At 36.9% G+C, this 20864-nt stretch overlaps 1 protein-coding gene across 1 annotated transcript in view; it reads right to left on the bottom strand.

The window, feature by feature from the left end:
- Positions 1-20864, bottom strand: part of Map3k5 (mitogen-activated protein kinase kinase kinase 5) — a 181772-nt gene that overhangs the window by 58913 nt on the left and 101995 nt on the right. The window contains exons 9-12 of the mRNA XM_042701048.1: positions 15214-15373; positions 12835-12988; positions 6344-6451; positions 998-1047 (exon numbers count right to left, since the gene is read on the bottom strand). Coding sequence (XP_042556982.1) covers positions 998-1047; positions 6344-6451; positions 12835-12988; positions 15214-15373 — 472 coding nt within the window. The remainder of the gene's footprint in view (positions 1-997; positions 1048-6343; positions 6452-12834; positions 12989-15213; positions 15374-20864) is intronic.

Here is a 20864-nt window from a genome sequence, read left to right on the forward strand (position 1 = left end):
TCTATTATGTGAGGCTATTAGTAAACACAACGAATTGGGCTTGGAATTTCCAAGAATTGGCTTAGCATGGGTGCCTATAGGCAAACATTTAAACACTTCGCAAGTGACATTTGATTCTTAAAAAAAAGACCTTATTTTTAGTTCTCCTCCCGCCCTCCTCGCCACCCCCCCCCCCCCCCCGCAATAACATTTTCTGAACTGCTGGCCTTATAAGAGCAATGTTAGGAATTGGAGGTCTGGTTCCAATGGTGGGGTACTAGCCTTGAGCCTAAATGCCAGGCTAGAACAAAAGACCCCAAGTTCAATCCTCAGTTCATATTTTTTTTTTTTGGTCGGTCATGGGGCTTGAGTCAGTTCATTTTTTTTAAAGTGACCTATTGAATTGTTACCCCTTTGTAGAATGAAAGATAAATAACTAAAGATAAAGATAAATAAAAATATAACTGAAAGGAAGAGTGAATGTCAATGTTAGAACTGAATTGAAGTTTGTGGCTGTGATCTCAAGAATGCTACAATAACAATGACCTAGAGAGAATGAAAAAAGAATGGATTCCCCATAATCTCATGCCACTAACACTAGCTACAGGACATGGCTAGGCTCATGGCATATGTGCTTTGGATCTATTCAGGAGAAATTAGCTACTGGTCACCAGAAGGACAGGAAACCATCCTAGGACATAAACCACAAGTGAGGCTACCTGGAGCAGAGCTCCCTGTGCTCCCTTCATCTGCATCTTGATTCTGCTCCTCAGTTCACATTTACCCCACAGTCACCACGTTACAAGTAGGTGACAAGCAAGTCAGTTCAATAAACAGTGCAGGTCATAGTGTAGGATCACCACAGAGAGAGTGAGACTAAAGAGGTTGGGTATTTTCCTTTAGCAGAAGGATTCTTGAAATGATTTGTATTATTACATCATGATTAAAAGTCCAAGCCATGTTCTGAAGGTGTTTGAGAAAGGCTTTCTAAATAAACAAAACATAGGAAGTTGCTTACCTCACTCCCCTCACAGAGGAAGCATTAAAATCCCACTCGTGTATACCTTTCTAGAACACAGAAAAATGACAAAAACGACTGAGTCATCCAAAAGGCAAATAACATCATTTTGATTTATTGTGTAAATTATTTTTAATAATATAGAATCATTTTTGTAGCGTATAATCTTCATGGGCAAATTCACTCAGAAGCTACAATTTAGTCTTAAGTCCCAAGGTTGATATGCACTTAATAATTCCTGTACACTGATGACACAGCTTCCAAAAAAGCCTAGGAGAATCAGTGTCAGAATCAGTGTCTTAATGTTTCATTTTTTAGTAATAGCTACTGTGCATTATTTGACATTTAAAAAAGGTGATCAAAACAATTTAATATGTACATTAAGTAAACTTTTCTAAGAAAGAAGAGCACTGATTGAAATAAGGACTCTGCAAGGTTTTAAAGATAATGATTTCTAAATTATTTTCCGATTTTTCTTCTTTCCTTGTGTGTGAGACAAGAATCTTATCATGTGGTCTAGATTGGTCTTAAATTCAGGATCTTCCTGCTTTAGGTCTTTAGTGCTGAGCTAGAAGCTCAGAGTTCTCTTTAGATAAAATTTCCAGTTTCTCTTTGAGTAAAATCTCTATCTCTTGAGAAATTAATAGAGCAAATATTTTTGTTTTTGTACTTACATGTCCATCATAGTTATTAAGTATTACTACCTAATTTATGCAAGTCCAATATGCTAATAAAGTTTGAACATAAAAAGGATAATAATATGATACACATGGATTGTCCATAGGAGCCAAATGAAAAAAATGGAATTTATTTCTTGAGTTTATTACTAAAGCTAACATAATTATTATCAAATGTGTATGTCTCTAATTAAATAAATTACAGTAGGGATTATATGTGCTGCTAAAATGCCTGGTAATGATATAAGATCAATAGCATAAATATTTTATAGAAACAAAGTAGCTGATACATATGCTTAAACCTAGCAAATTCTATGCAATAATAAAGTTACACTGACATTCAACTTTGTAAATGTAAAATAAACCCTTCTCCACCCATGGCCAGGGCTGAGGACCTGTCTGGCCCTAGTGAAATGAGTAGAGATACTCTAAGGTGGTCCAGAACCCTTCTCTTGGCCAAAGCTACTCAAAAAGCCACAAGTGATATCCACAGCCCAGTTGCTAGGGCTATGCAGTTAAAAGTACAGATAGATTGCCAGGAGCTTGATACAGATGACTGAAAACCTAGTTTCTATGAATACCAATCAGATGACAGGGATCAAACTGAAGTAGCATGGAGCAAATTTTCCTGTGCATGAAGGCCAGAGAGCAAAGAAGACACCATTGAAAGAAAGGTCTTCACGGAATTTGGTTCTGGGGTGTTTACTGGGGCTTGAACTCAGAGCCTGGTCACTAACTCTTAGCTTTTTTCTCAAGGATGGTGCTCTAAACCTGAGCCACACCTCCATTCATTTGCAGATTTTTTGGATGTTCATTGGAGATTAGAGTATTACAGACTATCCTGCCCATGTTGCCTTTGAAACTTCATCCTCAGTTTTCTGCCGCCTGAGTAGCTAGGATGAAGGCAGAATCTGGCTCTCTCAGGCAGGTACAGAGGAAGGTAAATTAAAATAACAGCCTGTAGCTTTGATGGGAATTTTGTAAAGTTGTTTCCAAATAACTCCTACTATCAACAATTCCTGGTGGCCTCGAGAAACTTCAAGGTACCTATGTGATCCAGACACTGCAGGGGCTGGCTGTCTGCATACTACTTGCACACAAAGCAGTATTATCCCCAGAGTGTGCTACTTACCTACTTCCAAAGACCAGGTCCCCAATCAAGAGGTGGGGCGTGGGGGTGAGGGCAGAGCCGGAGGGAAGGTGCACACTAGCCCCGGAATATGGCAGGCAGCCAGCGAGCACCAAGACAGCACTGATAAAACAATGTTCCCAGCACCGTGCTGGGAGCAGCCATGGAGAGAGTTCCAAGACTGATTGGGTTGATTCTATAGGAAAGGGTGAGGGCACTTCCAGAATTCTAGGTTCCTGAAAGGATGTCAAGGCTGCCAGAGAACTTTCCAGTTCAGTGCTGTCTAGCCCAAGGACTGAGGAGTGATTTTTCATCTAAGACTTCAATCCCCACTTACCCTGCTCATGTCACTTACCACACGGAGGCGCTGGTGAGCTACAAAGTTACCTGGTGAGTTTCCAGGTACCAGGAGCCCTATCTGGGAATCAGGATTTTAAAAGGTAGGGCCAGAAGCTAACATGGAGTGAATACTTAGACCCAGCAATTCCCAAACCAAGGCTCAACAAACTGCATAAGTCAGCATATGTACCTCAAACTCAATAGCCATGAAGAACTGGGAGCTGATATTGAAGTCTCTGTTGCAGAAATTACACTGGCAAGTGCAAAGAGTTCCCTGGGCAATAGCCTTTCTTTTGCTACCAAAAACTATATTTTGTTCAGGTTCAGATGGGACAGTAAAATTGATTTAGTCCAACTGGGCCACATTAAGTCCATTTCCTGCTGCAGACTGATTCAGGCATGGCTACCTGATAGAGCATTTTGTAGGAGGGAGGGAGGGAGGAGATCCCTACGTGGCAATGCTTAAAACAGCTATGGAAGATCAGGAGAAAACAACCAAGGCTATGTAGACACACCATCTCTGAATGCTGATACCGAAATCTCCTTCAGTTAGTTCCATTTCAGAGTTTCTTGTGACATGAAATACCATTTCCTGTTCTTTGAACTGTTTCACTTGGGAGTTTTGTAGCTGAATGGATAGCACTGATCACAATAGACATTCTCCTATCACTTGTTCCCTGGTTGTTCTCTGGGTGACCACAGGCCGGAGCTAGGGTAAGGGAGGAGGGGTGGCCTTTGTACTTCTCTGGGCCCATGCCACCTGCTTGCTTGTGCTTGAGAAGCTACCAGATAGTCCAAGCATGCTTAAACTTTAACCGTAAAAGGAGACAATTCTAAATCACAACTATTTAAAATGCTTTGTAACTTCTCTCTCTCTCAATCTAGTTTTGTTTTCATTGTACCCTTGCAATGTTCTCAAGTACTAACCGATTTTAAGCAGACGATTGTGGATGAGATTGGGATTCAATTAATTTTGCCTCTGAATATAAAGTAGGTTTAGATTCGAAGAGTCCCTGGGGAATTGGTACATAATGTGCTTAACGTTGTGAAAAACTGAAATATAAAGTATATTCTCATTAGCATTTTACAGTACAAAATGCTGAGGAAGGGTAAAAAGATCAATGTAAGAAATGAAAGGCAACATTCTCTGTGTTAGTTTTAGAAAAAAATATGACATTGTGTGTCAAAAGCAATCCATTTCCTGTTTAATGTAAGACTTATTAAACTAGTTGCTTATCTTACTTAATACAGTTTTACAGTCATCTTAAACTAACATGGTGCTAATAAAACTCTTACTTTTATTGCTAGTCTTCCTTTCAATTTTACTTCAATTTTTTAAAACATATGTAAAGTGACAGAATAAATCCACTATGGATAAACTTGAGAGTTTACATGTAAATCAACAAAAAATCAAACTGAAACTGATTTATGAAAACTTTAATTTTTGAAGGAGAATTCATTTTAGTCCTGAAGATTACTGCCAATGGGAAGAAATCAAATGTTTTTCTTCTTGATCAAAGGTTGGTGAAAATAGGCACTAGATAACTCATAGCTCAAATTTGTAGCTTTTCCTAATGTACTGGATTACATCCCAATGTATTTATTCCTTAGTATAAAAAATTATCCCTAAATGTCACAAAGCATAAAGAAATGAATAGAGGCTTACTTCACCAATGGAGAACTTCAGTTATGACAGACAGTAACAGCTCACTGGAAATAGTACTTATTTTCCAGAATTTTCTGGCCTACTCTCTGCTCTTTTTGTGTCTTCCAAATTCTTCTGGCTCTGCACTCATCCTCTGAGCTTTGCTAATCACTAATTCCTTAGCCCCTTCTGTTTCCAAGTGTCCTGGTATAACCCCGCTCTTTCCAATCAAGCCCTTGAAAATCACTCCTAGTATTGCTCTAGCTCCATTATATCCCATCGCCTAATTCATCTCTGATTCTGTAGCTTCATTTGCATGATTACTAAACTTGTGAGAACAGGTCTGCATATACTTGTAAAGCAATGTACATGTAGCACAGCACATTAAAACACTATTAATAACATAATTACATTGATTATTCTCGATTTGTCTGTGCATGATTAGATGTGGAGTCAAGCCATTTTAATTAAAAAAGCTGGGCAGATGGACACTGGTCGCTCACACCGATAATCCTAGCTATTCTGGAGGCTGAGATCTGAGGATTGTGTTTTGAAGCCAGCTTGGGTAGGAAAGTCTGTGAAACTCTTATCTCCAATAAACTACTCAGAAAAACCTGGAAGTGACATTGTGGCTCAAGTGGTAGAGCACTAGCCTTGAGAAAAAGAATTTCAGGGACAGCATCCAGGCCCTGAGTTCAAGCCCCAGGACTAGCATAAAAACAAACAAACAAACAAATAGAAGAAGCTGGGCATGAAAGTGTACACCTGACATCCCTGCTATGATGGGAAGCCTAAAAAAAGTAGGTAATAGTCCAGTCATGTGACCAGGTAAGAGACAAGACCTCATTTCAAGATGACCAATGCAGAACATGACTGGAGGCATGGCACAGAAGTACAGTGCTTGCCTGGTAAGGCTGAGGCCCTGAATTCAAACACCAGTAGCAAGAAACTAACAAAAAACAAACAATAAAAACAACAACGAAACCACTGATGAAATACAGAAGCAGAAAGGTTTAGGTCTTTTCCAATCCCATTTGTGGAACAAGCCTGCTGTGAACAGGAATGAGAATACTGAAAATCCATCTGAAAGCTGGGATCCCACAGCCCAGCTCATTTTGTGCACAGCACACTGAGTTACAGCCAATGTGAGCTTAGGCAGCTATTTAGAATTGCTCAATACAATAGTATCTATGATGGCATCAACTGAAGACTAGAAGTGGCGTTATTCTGACAGTCATCTGAACATTAGGTATGCATCATTTACTACATGTATTTTAAGTTCATTGATACAGCATTAATTTATAAAACAGAAATATTCCAATCTTGAGAATACTTTCAATGGCTTTGCTATCTATAATAAACACCCAAATAGTTCAATTTGTTTTACTGAGTGAAGTTCATAACCCAAATTCAGTAAATTTGACATTAAGGAATGTATTTATCCTAAGATAAATACAGTCAAGTTCTTCACTAACATAGACATTGAATAGCATAGGTGAATACTAGAAAGGGCATAAAGTCATTACTAGCACTCATATTATAATTGCACAATTTACCTTGTCATCCGGAAGCACATGCCAAATGGATATTGTTTTTTCTTCCACTTCATTGTTGATAGACAAGTAAGAAGGCTGATAAATTTTGGTTGGTTCTAATATTAATACCTTAAAAAGACAAAGAAACTCATTTTATTGATTTAAGACCTTAATTACTTAAGAGCTGCTACTACAACACCCAAGCATTAAAGTGGAAGATTGTCAAATGAGGCTGTAGATCCATTTCTGGAGTAGCCCATTTAGCTAAGGATGAGACCCAAGATCATTTTATATTATGCAAGTATCAAAAATGACTTGGCCTTAGCCTCTATATTAGTTCCATGATTTCAAGTGTGTGTGTGTGTGTGTGTGTGTGTGCGTGCGTGCGTGTGTGTGTGCGTGTGTGTGTGTGTGTGTGTGCGTGTGTGTGTGTGTGTGTGTGTGTGTGTACTAAGGCTTGAAGTCACGAGTCTCATGTGCTTGATCAGCTTCCCACTTGAGGCTGGTATTCTTCCACTTTAGCTATGTCTCCAGCTCATTATTTTGATGGTTAATTAGAAATGGAGTATCATGGAGTTTTCTGCCCAGGCTGGCTTCAAACAAAGGTCCTCCAGGTTTTAAATTCCTCAGTAGCTAAGAATACAGGCATGAGCCACCAGCACCCATTTTTTAAAGCTAAATACATTTTTAAAGCTTATATTATATATGCATACACAATCTTTTTCTATAAAAAAAAAAGCAGTGTTAGAGGCAGAAACATCTTAAAACAATTCTGTGCACCAAACTGGGAAGATTCCATATGCAGAATGTCCCATCCTTACTTCAGGGTTCCTGCTGGCACACTTTATCATAAAGATGTAGTAGTACAGTCTTCACATCCATGAAAACAGATTAGGAATGATCTTGGTTATCAATGAAAGAGAGTTAGCTCCATGAAATAATATTTCCATATTCTCAAGACAATATAATAATGATATATTTAGCCTTGCTCAGGAAAAGAGATTTAAATTTTGCTCCTGTATTGGAGTAGCACACAAGATGCATGATATATGTGAGTTGAGAGTCTGCATCAAAGGGTCACATAAACCTTTATATTATGAATGTCTTACATCAGGCAGAAATGACATTAGAACACCAGACATGTCCTGATTTCAATTGCTATTATCTCCCTTTTTGAAGAGATGCTTAAGGACCCATTGTTTTTAATGAAGACTTCAGTAAGAATGATTTTCTTTTAAAGAAAAAGAAAAGCCACTAGACAAATGAGATTAAGTTTTTGAACCCCACTGCTTGCTTTTAACACTCAAAACAACATTACTTTTAGTAGTAATTTTGACTCAAGCAAGTTTACCGAAGAAAAGAGGATTGCAGGGAGGTGAAAGAAACTTTCCTAAGGCTCTGTCAACAAGAAATTACAGATTCACAATACATTAAAATATACAAGGCAGCATGAGCAAGAAGGCACAAGAATCTGGGTCAGAAAATTGGTTTCTGGCCACATACCGTGAACTCAATGCATTCCTTTTACTTTAAATTTATCATAACAGTACTTTTATGTAAGCTATTGTACAGAGACATAGAAAAGGGCTGCTAGAAAAACAAAATTTTTCTTTCCTCTTTGAATATAAAAAGCTTTGAGAATTCAAAGAAATTTTGGCCAAGATCTCTCTCTTCTACTGGGAAAAAAGATAGGCCACCCCACAAATAAATGCATGGCAAGAGGCCCTGGGAACATATTCAAACTCAGAATGCATTCACTTACTAGGTAAATTAAGGCCCAGATTCCACCCAATAGAATTAAGTGGTACTGATTAACACTGAAAATTGATTTTCAATCTCAATCTTGTAAATAGAAATGGTGTTTTGTAGCTGAGTAACCCAGTGTTGAGGAAATTAAAAAAGAACAATAGGAGCTAGGTGCTGGTGGTTCATACCTATATTAGCTACTGAGGAGGCTGAGATCTAAGGATCACAGTCTGAAGCCAGCCTCGGTAAGAAAATCCATGAGACTCATCTCCAATTAACCACCTAAAAAACCGGAAGTGGCACTGTGGCTTTGAGCACTAGCCTTGAGCCCCAACAAAATGATAATAATGGTGATGATGATGATAATAATAAGGAAGACATAAAATTACCCACATGTCTTCCATAAGTTGAGGTTATTATACTTCATTCCCTAATTCTGTGAGTTCATTATGCCACCAAAGGAGCACAGCCCTAGGTGAACTCCATTCTTGTTAAATTATTTCTTTATTGTTAGTTCAAATGCTTTTAATAGATAATCTGCCCTCTGTATTCCTAACTTGAGATAGGAATAAACACAAGGTTAATTATGGCTGCCTAATATTTCCTGGGCCATTTAGTCTGTCCCTGAAATGGCAAAATGTGAGCGATTTGCAGCATACACTACAGAGGTGACAAAAGGAAATTGTAGGGAAACACGACAGGCATCAGTGGCTCATGCCTGTAATACTAGCTGCGTAGGAAGCTGAGATTTAAGGTTTGTGATTCAAAGCCAGCCCAAGTAGGAAAATCTGTGTGACTTTATTTCTAACTAACAACCCAAAAGCTAGAAGTGCAACTGTGGCTCAAGTGATGGAGTGCTAGCATTGAGTAAAAGAGCTAAGGGATAATGCTCTGCCTTGAGTTCAAGCCCTAGTACGGGTTCTAAAATAAATAAGTAAATAAAAACTAAATAAGGAAATAAATAAATAATAAGCTAAGGAGGCAATTTGACAAGACTATTGAAATCATTTACCAAATGAAACTTAACTTTCCTTTACCCAGGGGCTGGGTTACTTTTGGGAAAAACAAGAATGGATATGGACATAATCATAGTAAATATTTTCTCCTATAGGATATCCTGGTGTTTCATCAGATCAGCTTCAACAGAAGGATACTGTGATGGTCCTAATCCAGACCACCCCTCTTCCTCCCGCAACCTGAGTAAGTGTGAGCCACAGAAGTTTCATAAGATAAATCAGGGACTGATCCTCTATCATGTCTACAAAAGAAATTCCAGAAGTGATCATAACTTATTATTCACATATTGGTCTTCTTTTTTGTTACACTCTCTCTTTAACATTTTTGTTATTCTAAAGGTGACGTACAGAGCAATTACCATGTCACAAGTAGTACATTTCTTTTTGGACAATATCACTCCTTCCCTTGTTCCCTCCATTTCAGCATGCACATAGTATACAGTTCATTTTCAACACTGTTTCTATTAAGGACCACTGCTGCTTGTGTTCACCCTATGTCCCTCCATTTTTGTGCCTTCCCATACCACCCCCTCCAAAGACAGAAAAATGAACAAACAAGACAAGAAAGGAACAAGTAAAAAAAAATCCTCTTGTTTCCATTTCCTGGAGTTCATTTTGATAAATATCATTTTATATGTTCATAGGCACAGAGGCAATGTACTTTTGTGTTCCTCCCCTTAGAATATCCTCCTTTGATCTCACTGTGTGAATGCCTAGAATCCTATATAATTTATCATGTCCTGGCATATTTTAGATCTAACTTCTGCATATAAGAGAAAATGTGCACTGTTTGTCTCTTTGAGCTTGGCTTACCTCACTTAACATGATTTGTTCTAGGTCCAGAACACAACCTGCAAATCACATAATATTATTCTTTCTAATAGCTATGTAAACTTCCATTGTATATATGTAACACATTTTTTTGGGATACACTCATCAATTGTAGGGCATCTGGGCTGGTTCCATAACTTGGCCATTGTATACACTCTTGTCTATATTGAATTTTTTAACTCCATATGTTTTCTCTTTTTTTATCCTGGTCCTGGGACTTGAACTCAGGGCCCTGAGCTTTTGTGTTCAAGGCTAGTGCTCTACCATGTGAGCCACAGCTCCACTTCTGGCTTTTTAGTGGTTAGTTAGAGATAGTCTCTTGGACTTTCCTTCTAGAGCTGGCTTCAAACTGTGATCCTCAGATCTCAGCCTCCTGAGTAGCTAGGATTATAGGCATAAACCACTGGCTATTTTTACTAATTTTAAACAATATCTTTGTAGTTTCTGAAGGGCTTAATCATACATGTAAATATGAGAAAAGATTCAAGAGGTTAATCATAAGATAATTTCTATTGAACTGGACCATTTAATAGACTTAACATTTTCTTGTTAAGAATTCATACAAGATGAAATAATTATAAGGAATTCAGCTACACATGCATTTTTTTATGCTCAGCTACTTGTGAGGCTGAGGCAAGATGATCTCAAGTTTGAGACCAGTCTAGGCAATATATTGAGACTACCTCAAAACAAAATTTACATGTTGTGGGTTTTGTGAGTATAGTGCAGTGGTAGATTAGTTGCCAGGCATGTTTAAGACAAGGTGAATTCCCAGCATCCCAAAAAATTTTTTAAAAAGGCTCCATCATAAAAGAGCTAAAAAAAACCTATATTCTTAGTATAATTTTGTACCCCATACAAGCATCAACAGGGGGAAAGTGATTTTGAATGCTCAAGTCATAAATTCTGATGGAGAAATAGTAGAAATCCAAAATCCTGTGTCTTAGACTCTCTTCACCAAGAGAGCTCCGAACAAACCACTTGGTTCTAAGTGCAGATGGAGATGGATTGCAGCAAAAAGAATTCAACAGTATGCTATGAATAAGTTTTCAAGGTAACAACAATCACCTTGTAATTTCAGACTACAGATAACAAAACATTCATCTCCTATTCTGAATAAAGCAGAAGTCCCCATGTCCCTCCCACTGTCCTACTGTTTCCTTCCCTCCATGTGGCTTCCCAATTCTGATTCCCACCAGCATTTTAAAGAAAAGTCCCTATATTCATGCCTTTGTCAATGGTTGTAAACCTTTTATTTATCTGAGGCCAATAGGCAAAAAATGGTGTAACATTTTAATTTCTATTTACTTGACTACATGGTAAAGTTAATTATTTTTATATGATATACTCCTTTTTTGCTTATCAATTTGTAGAAGGATTTTCTTTTTGCATTTTACGCAAACTAACCATTTTACAACATTTACATTAAATGCTCCAGATTCAACACAAACTACTTTGCATTAACCCATGAATTCCATGCTTATGGTGTTTTATTGAAAAAATTTTTCTTTCCTTTTTTGGGAGGAGGAGTGCTTGGAATTGAAGTCAGGGCTTTATGCATGATAGGCAAGTCACTACCACTGAGCTACACCCCCTAGATCCTTCATTTTTTTTTTAATTTAATTTTATTTTATTTGTGATCCTTCATTTTTTAATGAAATCAAATTCCAGTCTAAACTGGAACTTACACCTGACTTCAAAATTTCTCACTTAATATTTTCTGTTTTTTAATATCATTATTTACATTATAACACTAATTTGTATTGAATGAATTTAAATTAGTTCAAAGTGGCAAATATATATTTTTTTCCTTTCATGGTCAATTTTCTAGTCATCAAGTCAACAGTCAATGAAATCCTCCTGCTGTGTGCTCTCTTCATTCACCACAGAATTTATTGCTACTCACAGCACAAACTGAAGGCAAGCTGCCAGCTCACTCCAAGATAAGGACTTTCCTAGGCTACACTTATCCAGACTAGAAAATAAAGTGAAGTGTTTTAGTTTAAAAGGCTTTTCAATTAAGGATCCTGCTGAGTTCAAGGCTTTTTCTGGAAGCTGCTAATACCAGTGATGGATTTAATTAAATGAAGAAAACAATCTCATCCACAGCAGCTAGAATTGTCACCACTTCTGAGTACAGAGGACTTAGATGATAGAGCTCAAAACAAGAGTTTTATGGCATCGTTTGGACATGAGAAGAGCTGTGCTCACAGTGAAGTGCCAGTAATGCCTCAATTGGATGCCAACTCCATATTCCTTACTGTGATGTTCTGAGTGTAATCAGGATGGGGCTGGCACCAGCTGAGAAGAAGAATTCATTTTTAAAAAGTGTGTATGTGTGTGTTTACATCTGTGAACACACACACACACACACATATATACAACACAGAGTCTGCTAGAGACTAGACAAAATGATTTTCACACCTCAAACAATGGTCAAAGCATTGCAAACATAGACTAGAAATATTATATGAGTATTTCTGATCTACCTGAGTAATCTGGACCCCTGAGGAATGAGGACTAGAGATGAAATAACAATGCTAAGCCTGATAATTTTCACCACAAATATGACAATAATCCTAGAGACCATGTCAACAAAAGTGCAGAATTTAAGAGTATCCATCGGTGCATGTGTGCACGCGCGCCAATTCTACGACTTGAACTAATAGCCTTGAGCTCTTGTACTCCAGGCTAGTGCTCTTCCACCTGAGCCACACCTCCATTTTCAGCTTTTGCTGGTTAATTGGAGGTAAGAGCCTCTCAGATTTATCTACCCAAGATGGCTTTGAAACAGGATCCATAGACCTCAGCCTCCTGAGTGGTAGGATTACAGAGTGAGCCACAGGCATATGGCTTCACAAGATGTTGTTTAAAGACAAGAAATGACAGAAACAAACTATTCCAATCAAAGGTACTCACTGGAAATCTAACTACAGTCACATCTGTTTTTGTGGCCTCCACCAGGAAATCCATCCAGAAGTCCACGAGTTCCTGTTTGGCCACGGGCTGTTCTGTAGTCAGTTTTGCAAAATGCTTATATATCAAAATTGTCTCCACAATAGACTTGAGGTACCTGAGGATTAAAAGAATCACAACATATATCAGAACATATAACAGATAAATTTGGGACCACCTGTCCCTATGAGTCCATCTTCAACTATAGTTTATAAATGAAATCAATAATTACATATTCATATTCATCAAATTATTCATTGTTATATCATGTATCTTTATATACTATCCCATTTAGAGCTCATAAAATTTAACAAAATAGGCTTTATCTTCATTTCAGTGATGAGGAATCTGAGATTTATAGGGTTTAAGTCAACTGGATTAGGCCAATTATCTTCTTACATGACTATAATATAGCTACAGTCTATCAAGTAAAGAATGGGGGGAATGCATTTGCCTTAAAATATGTTCCTTTGAGGAAGCTTTCTGAAACAGACCCTACCTAAGAGATTGGTTTGCTCTGAAACAACAGGCATTCTATAGTATACAAAGATAAGGAAAAGCTTAGGAAATATGAAGAGCAAGATAATGACATACGATAATGGCTAAGTAAGTACTTTGTAGACCATAAACATGTAAGTTAACTGGCCACAAATACTGTTAATGGAACAAAGGCATTGCCTTCTGGCAGTTTTTACTATTTCATAAGATGGTATCTGTTTTCTTGCTAACAGAAGTCAAAATACCTAAAGCCAAAGCTTTCTGCTGTGTCTTAAGTTTCCTTCTCTGTTATTAGAACACTCATGGGAACGAAATAGAGCATTTGGCTAAAGATATTCAGCCACTTCTTTTCAATTGGCTATACTGGTAGCCAACCTATTGACTTATCTACTCTATATCATTTTCTGACATCATGCTGTTAATACAGTCTCTGTATTAACAGGTTGTGCACGGTGCCATGGAGGCAAATGCATACAAATATAAATAAATATCAGTGGCAATATGACTAAATAGACACCGCTAAACAATTCAGTCAACATTAAAAGGCCTAATTAAGTTTTTATAGCATTAATCAAGGCATACTGTATTCATAAATTGTTTTGTTAAATGGCAACTCCTTTGTACCACTATTTAAAGATAATAATAAAATATTTAAATATCTAAAATAAAATTAAAGGACATCAGAAATAAGAAAGAAGGGACTTGGGCATGAAGTCATTTTTAAGTCAAGGTCTGCTCTATCTGCAGATGTGATTGCTATAGGAATGTTTCCCAGTTGAATAAAAGGGCTGGAGAGGTGCCCTAGGGAGGTGCTAAGACACTGTACGTGGCTGTGTGGACTCTGAGGAGAGAACACTGCAGCCCCTGAGCGTGACAAGAGCTGACACTGGATGGCTGAGGGAAAAATCTTGTTTGCTGAGTCAAGAAGGTGGACTTTAGCCCTCAGGCTGTGAGGAGCCATTAAACTGTATTGATTGAAGGATTTCAGTGGAGGAGAAAGGTCAGACTTGTACTCCTAGTGTTACAGGGAAAACTAAAGGAGGCCTGACTGTGAGGAAGTCCTGCAGGAAGCCATGAGGGCCATCCTGTGGTGGCCATCTCTTCAAAGGCTTCCAGGATGAGGCCAGTCGGAGCCTCTGCATGGAGCTTCTCTGAAAATATCCCTTTTCTGCATCTTTGTTCATCTTTTCAAGACTTCATAGGTGATGTTCAGTCATTTTATGGGATACACAAAAGTGTTAATATTGTTTTTCCCAATGGCCTTAAATGCACCTGGAAGTTTGTTTTCATCTCTCCACTACCACACAGATAATAAGAGCTGGGCTCATTCCAAGAACAATGTGACATCATAAAATAATCACACAGACATGGGAAACACTTCTGTATCTTTGGCATACTCCAAGTAAAAGGGAATGAAAACTATGAATGAGGCTTTTAAAACTAAGAAAACATGGATTTCCTGAAGGAACAATGGGCATATGTGTGGAACACAGCCCAGCAAGTCTGAGATGGACTTGTGATCTCAGGTTCTAGATATGGATCAGACTTGGAGGTACAGAATATGTGGCCTTGGCCTGCTTCACATGAGTGACATTGGCCTAGCTGGCCCTGTACACTGAACCATGTGGAGGAAAGGCTACATAAGTGACTGGTTGATCACCTTCTAAAATCATCAGACCTTATATTCTGCACAATTTCTTTATGGACCTGACATTTTTCTTTAAGATTCTGGATTTTATTCTAAAAGTAAAATTACCTAATTATAGTTCAATACATAAAATATGGGAACACTATGAGACTATTTATTTAGAAGAACTGTATAAACACATGAGAGTTTATTGTTACCATGCTGGTGTCTTCAGTTTGAAAAGCTTTTCTGATGCTTGAATGACTCTTAGGTGGTCATTGGCTAGGACACTGGCTCCCAGAAAAAATCCAACTTCCCAGTAGCTCTGCAGATTTTCCAAGTTTCCTTTTTTACCAAGAAGGCTACTTAGCTTCACCCCTAGAAAATGAACCAGAAGTAGAATGTTACAAGCACATGACACTAACAGGTACAGCTAAGTTTTCATTAAAAAGCCAAATTAAACTGGGTACTGATGGCTCACACCTGTAATCCTAGCTACTCAGGAAGCTGAGATCTGAGGATCATTGTTTGAAGCCAGTCTGGGCATTAAAATCCATGAGACTTTTTTTGTTTTTACTTTATTTTTATTGTGAAAATGCTATACAAAGGGGTTACAATTACATGGGCAAGATAATGAGTACATTTCTTATCAAGCATTGTAGCCTCCTCCTTTGTTTCCCTTCCCATCCCTTCCCATCCTCCCCCTGCTCCCCCCATTCCTCCCACCCCCTCCCCACCCCACACCAAAGTTGTAAAGTTCGTTTTTGACATAACGACTTGTACATCTCATTGTTGCAATGGGTCCACCTATATCCCTATTTAAACGATTTGTTTTTCCCCTTCCCCTCCACAAATTATACCGACATCAAACACAGTGAAAGCAGGGGTTATACTGTGGTCCCATGGTTTCCCTTATTTGCAATATCTAGTATATGTCTGAGTCAAGCAGAAAAGGTCAGATAAGGTGATGTTAGGGAAATGAACCCTAAGATATGTATTCAAATGTTTTTTTTTTCTTTCATGCGATTGTTTCTAACAAATTTATAGGATTATTTCTTTGTTGCTTTATATGTCCATGAGACTCTTATCTTCCATTAACCACAAAAAGTTGGAATTGGTGAACAACCTCTATGACCTGAAAGGGAAACTTCCTTGTTTGATAGGCTGAAATTCTAGCAGATTTTAATCAAAATGTGTTAATATTGGAAAGATGGAGGAGAAAGATGGAAAGGGTGATATTAATCAAGATGCATTGCACTAATAACCTTACTCCTGGAATTAAGACTCCTAGGTAAACGAGTTATAAATTAATAAAAAAATTAAAAGGTAATAAAAATGAGAAGAAAAAGGAGGAGAGAAAGGAAGGGAGAACAAATTCTGATTCCCTTATTGAAGCTTTTACTTAAAGCCAAACAGGAGAGGACAGTTATATCCATAGTTGACCTTATTTGAAGAATTCTCAAATTTGCTGCACTAAAGATTTCTAATACATTTTATTGTTTCTGTTGTTACCAAAAAAGAATGGAGTCAAGAAAAAGAACACGATTCTACTTTCTTAAATTTAGGAGTTCTCTCTCTCTCTCTCTTTCTCTTTCTCTCTCATACACACACAGAATATATTCAGCTCTTAGTACATTAAAATCTGGTCTGTGTTTAGTATTATTCACAGAAAATATAGTTTCAGAAGTGTTAAACGTAGTTTCAGGCTATACTATTTTTTAAGACTCTTGATCTACACAGCTAACTGTATAAAGCTCCATTCTGATGTACAATTACACTTTTTCCCCAAGTCCTTGCCAGCTTGGTATTTTTTTCTCTTTGTAAAAGAATTTTGCTAAATTTATAAGCAATTACTGGTATGTCCTTGTCAGTTAAACAGAATCACACTATTTTTTTGATTGAATTGTCTATTAGCTCAACTTAAATTATGACACAGGTCTCCTTAGAAATGGTTGACTTCTAAATACCAAGGATTTTTCAATAGTTTAGTTTTTTTTATAGTTTCATCACGTTGTAGCTAATGGATTCAGGGTTGTTTTTATGGAAAAAGGCAGAAAACAGAGTTTTTATTGAATACTCATTTTATACCTCACACTGACCATGTTGAAAGTGTTGAGAAGAAAACCAAGTCCAGAGAAGTAGCAACTTATTGTAAGTGGTGGTGACACAAACCTTTCATTTTAGCATTCTATTATGAAGAATTTCAAACACATGAAAAGAGAAAATATACAACAATGAGGGGCTAGGGCATGCAGTTCACTGATAGAGTACTTGCCTGGAATGAAGAAGGTACTGGGTTTTACCTTCAGCACTGTCTGTCTATCTATCTTTCCAAGAATTGTTGATATTATATGATTGCTTTATCTCCCTGAATGTTACTGGTCAACCAGTAAATCAAATTACAGACATTATGATGTTTCACTATTAAATATTACAAGAATCCTTAAAAATCTCCTTTATATCTTATATCATACCTACAGAAAATAATATCCTCTTATTGCCTAGTATCTAACCCTATCTCAAATTCCCTAATTGCTCCCCAAATGTCTCTATAGATATTTTTTCCAAACCATGAGTCATTTCATTACATTTGGTTTCTATTTCTCTAAATCTCTTTCAATCTAACTTATCTTCCATGATTTTTTTCTATGATGCAGATTCCTTTTGAAAAGACGAGGAGTGATGTCTTTTATTCATATTTTGGATGTTTGATAGCACTTCATGGTGTTGCATAACTTATTTTTCATCTTCTGATTCATACTGAGTGAATATTAAATCTTAACATGCTAGTTCAACATTTTTGGCGAGAATATTTCACAAAGGATGCCTAAAACATCATCAAACTAGTAATCCTAATAATAATAATAATTCCTTAAAATAATAATGTTAGTCTGGCCTAATGTTAGTTGGCTAAATCCTTCCACTACACAGATACTTTTGTTCCTTTGTGAATACTGAGAAGTCTACCAGTTTGCTTTGATATAGGTAAGTATGGTAAGATTTACTTTTTTTTTTTTAGTTTTTCACTAAATGGTATTAGTTCTAACTGGTGACACCAATTGCCAGACAGACAATTACTGTAAAATCGCTATCATTATCAGCTTTATCATTCATTTTATTTTAGTAATCAGTATTCTTTAGAAGAATGTTGTCTTTATTAATTTTTATGTAGCATTTAATATGTAGAATAACAGAAGAGCTATACTTCATCAATGGACAAGCTATAGAATCTTCTAAACATGAAAGAGATGTACTTAATTTACCAATTTTCTGAGTAATCAACCATCTCTATACCTGACAAGAGTTCTCTGTGGTTGGTGATGAATTTTGGTTCTATATTGATTTTTTTTCAGGACTGGGATTTAAACGCAGAGCCTCACTCTTACCTAAACTTTCTTTGCTTGGATGGTACACTATCATTTGAACCACATCTCCTGCCTAGCTTTTTGCTAGTCTTAGACTTTTCTCCCAGGCTGACTTTGAAACAATCTCTTAAGTAGCTAGGATTATAGGTGTTAGTCACTACAGCCTGACTGTACTAAATTTTTCTTGATTATAAACTCATAAATTTTTATACTCAGCAATATAAATTTTATATTTAGTAATTCTTAGTACCACTGAAAATGAGATTCAAATGGTGATTTGTATCAATTCCAAACACACAGTTCTTGCCCTAAATCATTGCTACTGGGGACCCAAACCTATAATTTTGACTCTCTCATAAAATGTCCTGTGGCTAAAAAAAAAATGCAGAGTAGATAGAAAATTTTTTTCATTTAGTTGACATCTGAATATTAATAAGACTTGTGAAACTAAAAAAAAGCAATGTAGAGTGTCATTCTGAATTTTAAATCCTACTTCTACAAAGTCTAAACACCAATGATTCTTCACAACTTGGGAAGCAATTTAGTAATGCCCACAACTAACATTAAGAATTTGTGATGGTTTTGGATTTGCTTCACTGTATCTCTCAAAGGCCCATGTATTAGAAGCTTGGCCTCCAATGGGAAAATATTTGAACCTTTAAGAGGTAGAGTTCAGTGGGAAGCAGGTAGGTCATTGGATATGCTGTCCTCACTATCAGAAGAGATCAGCATGGCTCTCTTAGGATCTTGCTGGGCTCCCCTGAGAATGATTTTTTTTTTAAAATAAAAGCAAACTGGCCCATGAATTACTATCTGGCTTTCTGCTTCACTGGTGGTCTCTCACTCATGCAGGTACTTTCTCCAGGATGACACAGATTGTAGTGTGATGTAGCTACAGGGGCCCTTACTAGAAGCCAAGCCCATGAGGCCACCAAAACTGTTCTCAAAACCATTAGCTAAATAAACATGTGTTACAGCAATATAAAATGAAGAAATAGAATCTTTGGCAACAGATTATGACAGGAAATAGGGTTTTTCTTATACTAGAGATTTAAACTTAAGAGAATATGTTTAGAAAACCTCAAGCTTATTGTCCATCTCATGACATTTTAGTTTTAATTGTTTTCCTGACATAAATAAATCAAAACTTCAAAAAACAGCTAAAGAAGGGATTTCATAAAAAATGCATAATTAGTCAGACATGGTAGCATAGGCCCATCGTGGTTTCATAATGAGTTACAGACCAGTCTACCTAGATAGTAAGGTTCTGTGCCAAAAAAAGTCTAAATATTGTAATTACTTAGTAATTCAAAGTAAGAGGCCAACAAGGGGCATAGGAGGAGGCATAAAATTGTGGAAAACTTGGTTATAGCACTTAAAGAATGAATGTAATTATATATGTTTATAATAAGTCAAATATGTTAATAGTTTCATTTTTGTATAAACTATGCCATTGTATTAGCCTATTAATTTCCTTAGCCAACCTGTCTTTTCCTGAAAATCAATTGAATACTATCTTACCATATAAAAATTAACTTTAGCTGGGCATGGTAGTGAATCCAAGCTTCTGGGAGGCAGAAGTAGAAAGACTGAAGTCCAAGACCAGCCTGGGCAAAAGCATAAGACCACATCAAAAAGTAATAATAATAATAAATAAATAAAAGGACTAAGAAAGTGGTTCAAGTTCAGACATGCTTGTATAGCAAGTGTGAGGGCCTATGTTCAGTCCTCAGTATCATTAAAAAAAATTAACTTTAGGTCAACCTATTATGATTACTATCATTTGTGATTAAACAGATTGTAAACTAGGGAGCTATTTTTTCCCATACTTAAAGGGTACACAATTTAGTGTGTATAACAGTGTTTTAGAAGACAAACTTAATTATTTCAGTAGTTAAAATTTATCAAGTCATATTTTAAGTGTGTGTGTGTAGTGCAGCTCCCAAATTTTAAATTCAATTTCGTATGTGACAAATGCTTATTTAACATGTTAGATGAAGTTTTCTTGGGAAAATTCAAGTACGTTTACTTCCTCAGGTTATAGCTGATTTCTTCAAACCTTCAAGTGCTAAGAAAGTGAGACTTAGAAAAGTGCATTTTCAACCCACTGCTGTTACTTCTACCTACGTCTGTAAAACTATATTGAGTCTTGTTGAGGATTTAGAGCTCAAGAACAGAGTAGCAAAAAGGATGTTTAGACCTTGTCAGAGAAGGAGTATTACTATATAAATACTAATGGAGAGTTTTTACATGAATCTAAGATACAACATGGTAGTAGGATTTCTAAAAAGCACAAATTACAGTGAATTTTTTTCATTCATTCAGTTCGCCAAATGAAAAATTATTGCAGCTGGGCACTGGTGGCTCATGCCTATAATCCTAGCTACTCAGGAGGCTGAGATCTGAGGATCAAGGTTCATAGCTAGCCTTGGCAGGAAAGACCGTGATTCTTATCTCCAGTTAACTACCAGAAAACTGAAATGGTGCTGTGGTTCAAAGTGGTA

Source organism: Dipodomys spectabilis, unplaced genomic scaffold (assembly GCF_019054845.1).
Source record: "Dipodomys spectabilis isolate Male_0828 unplaced genomic scaffold, ASM1905484v1 ptg000001l, whole genome shotgun sequence".
NCBI classification, from domain to species: domain Eukaryota; kingdom Metazoa; phylum Chordata; class Mammalia; order Rodentia; family Heteromyidae; genus Dipodomys; species Dipodomys spectabilis.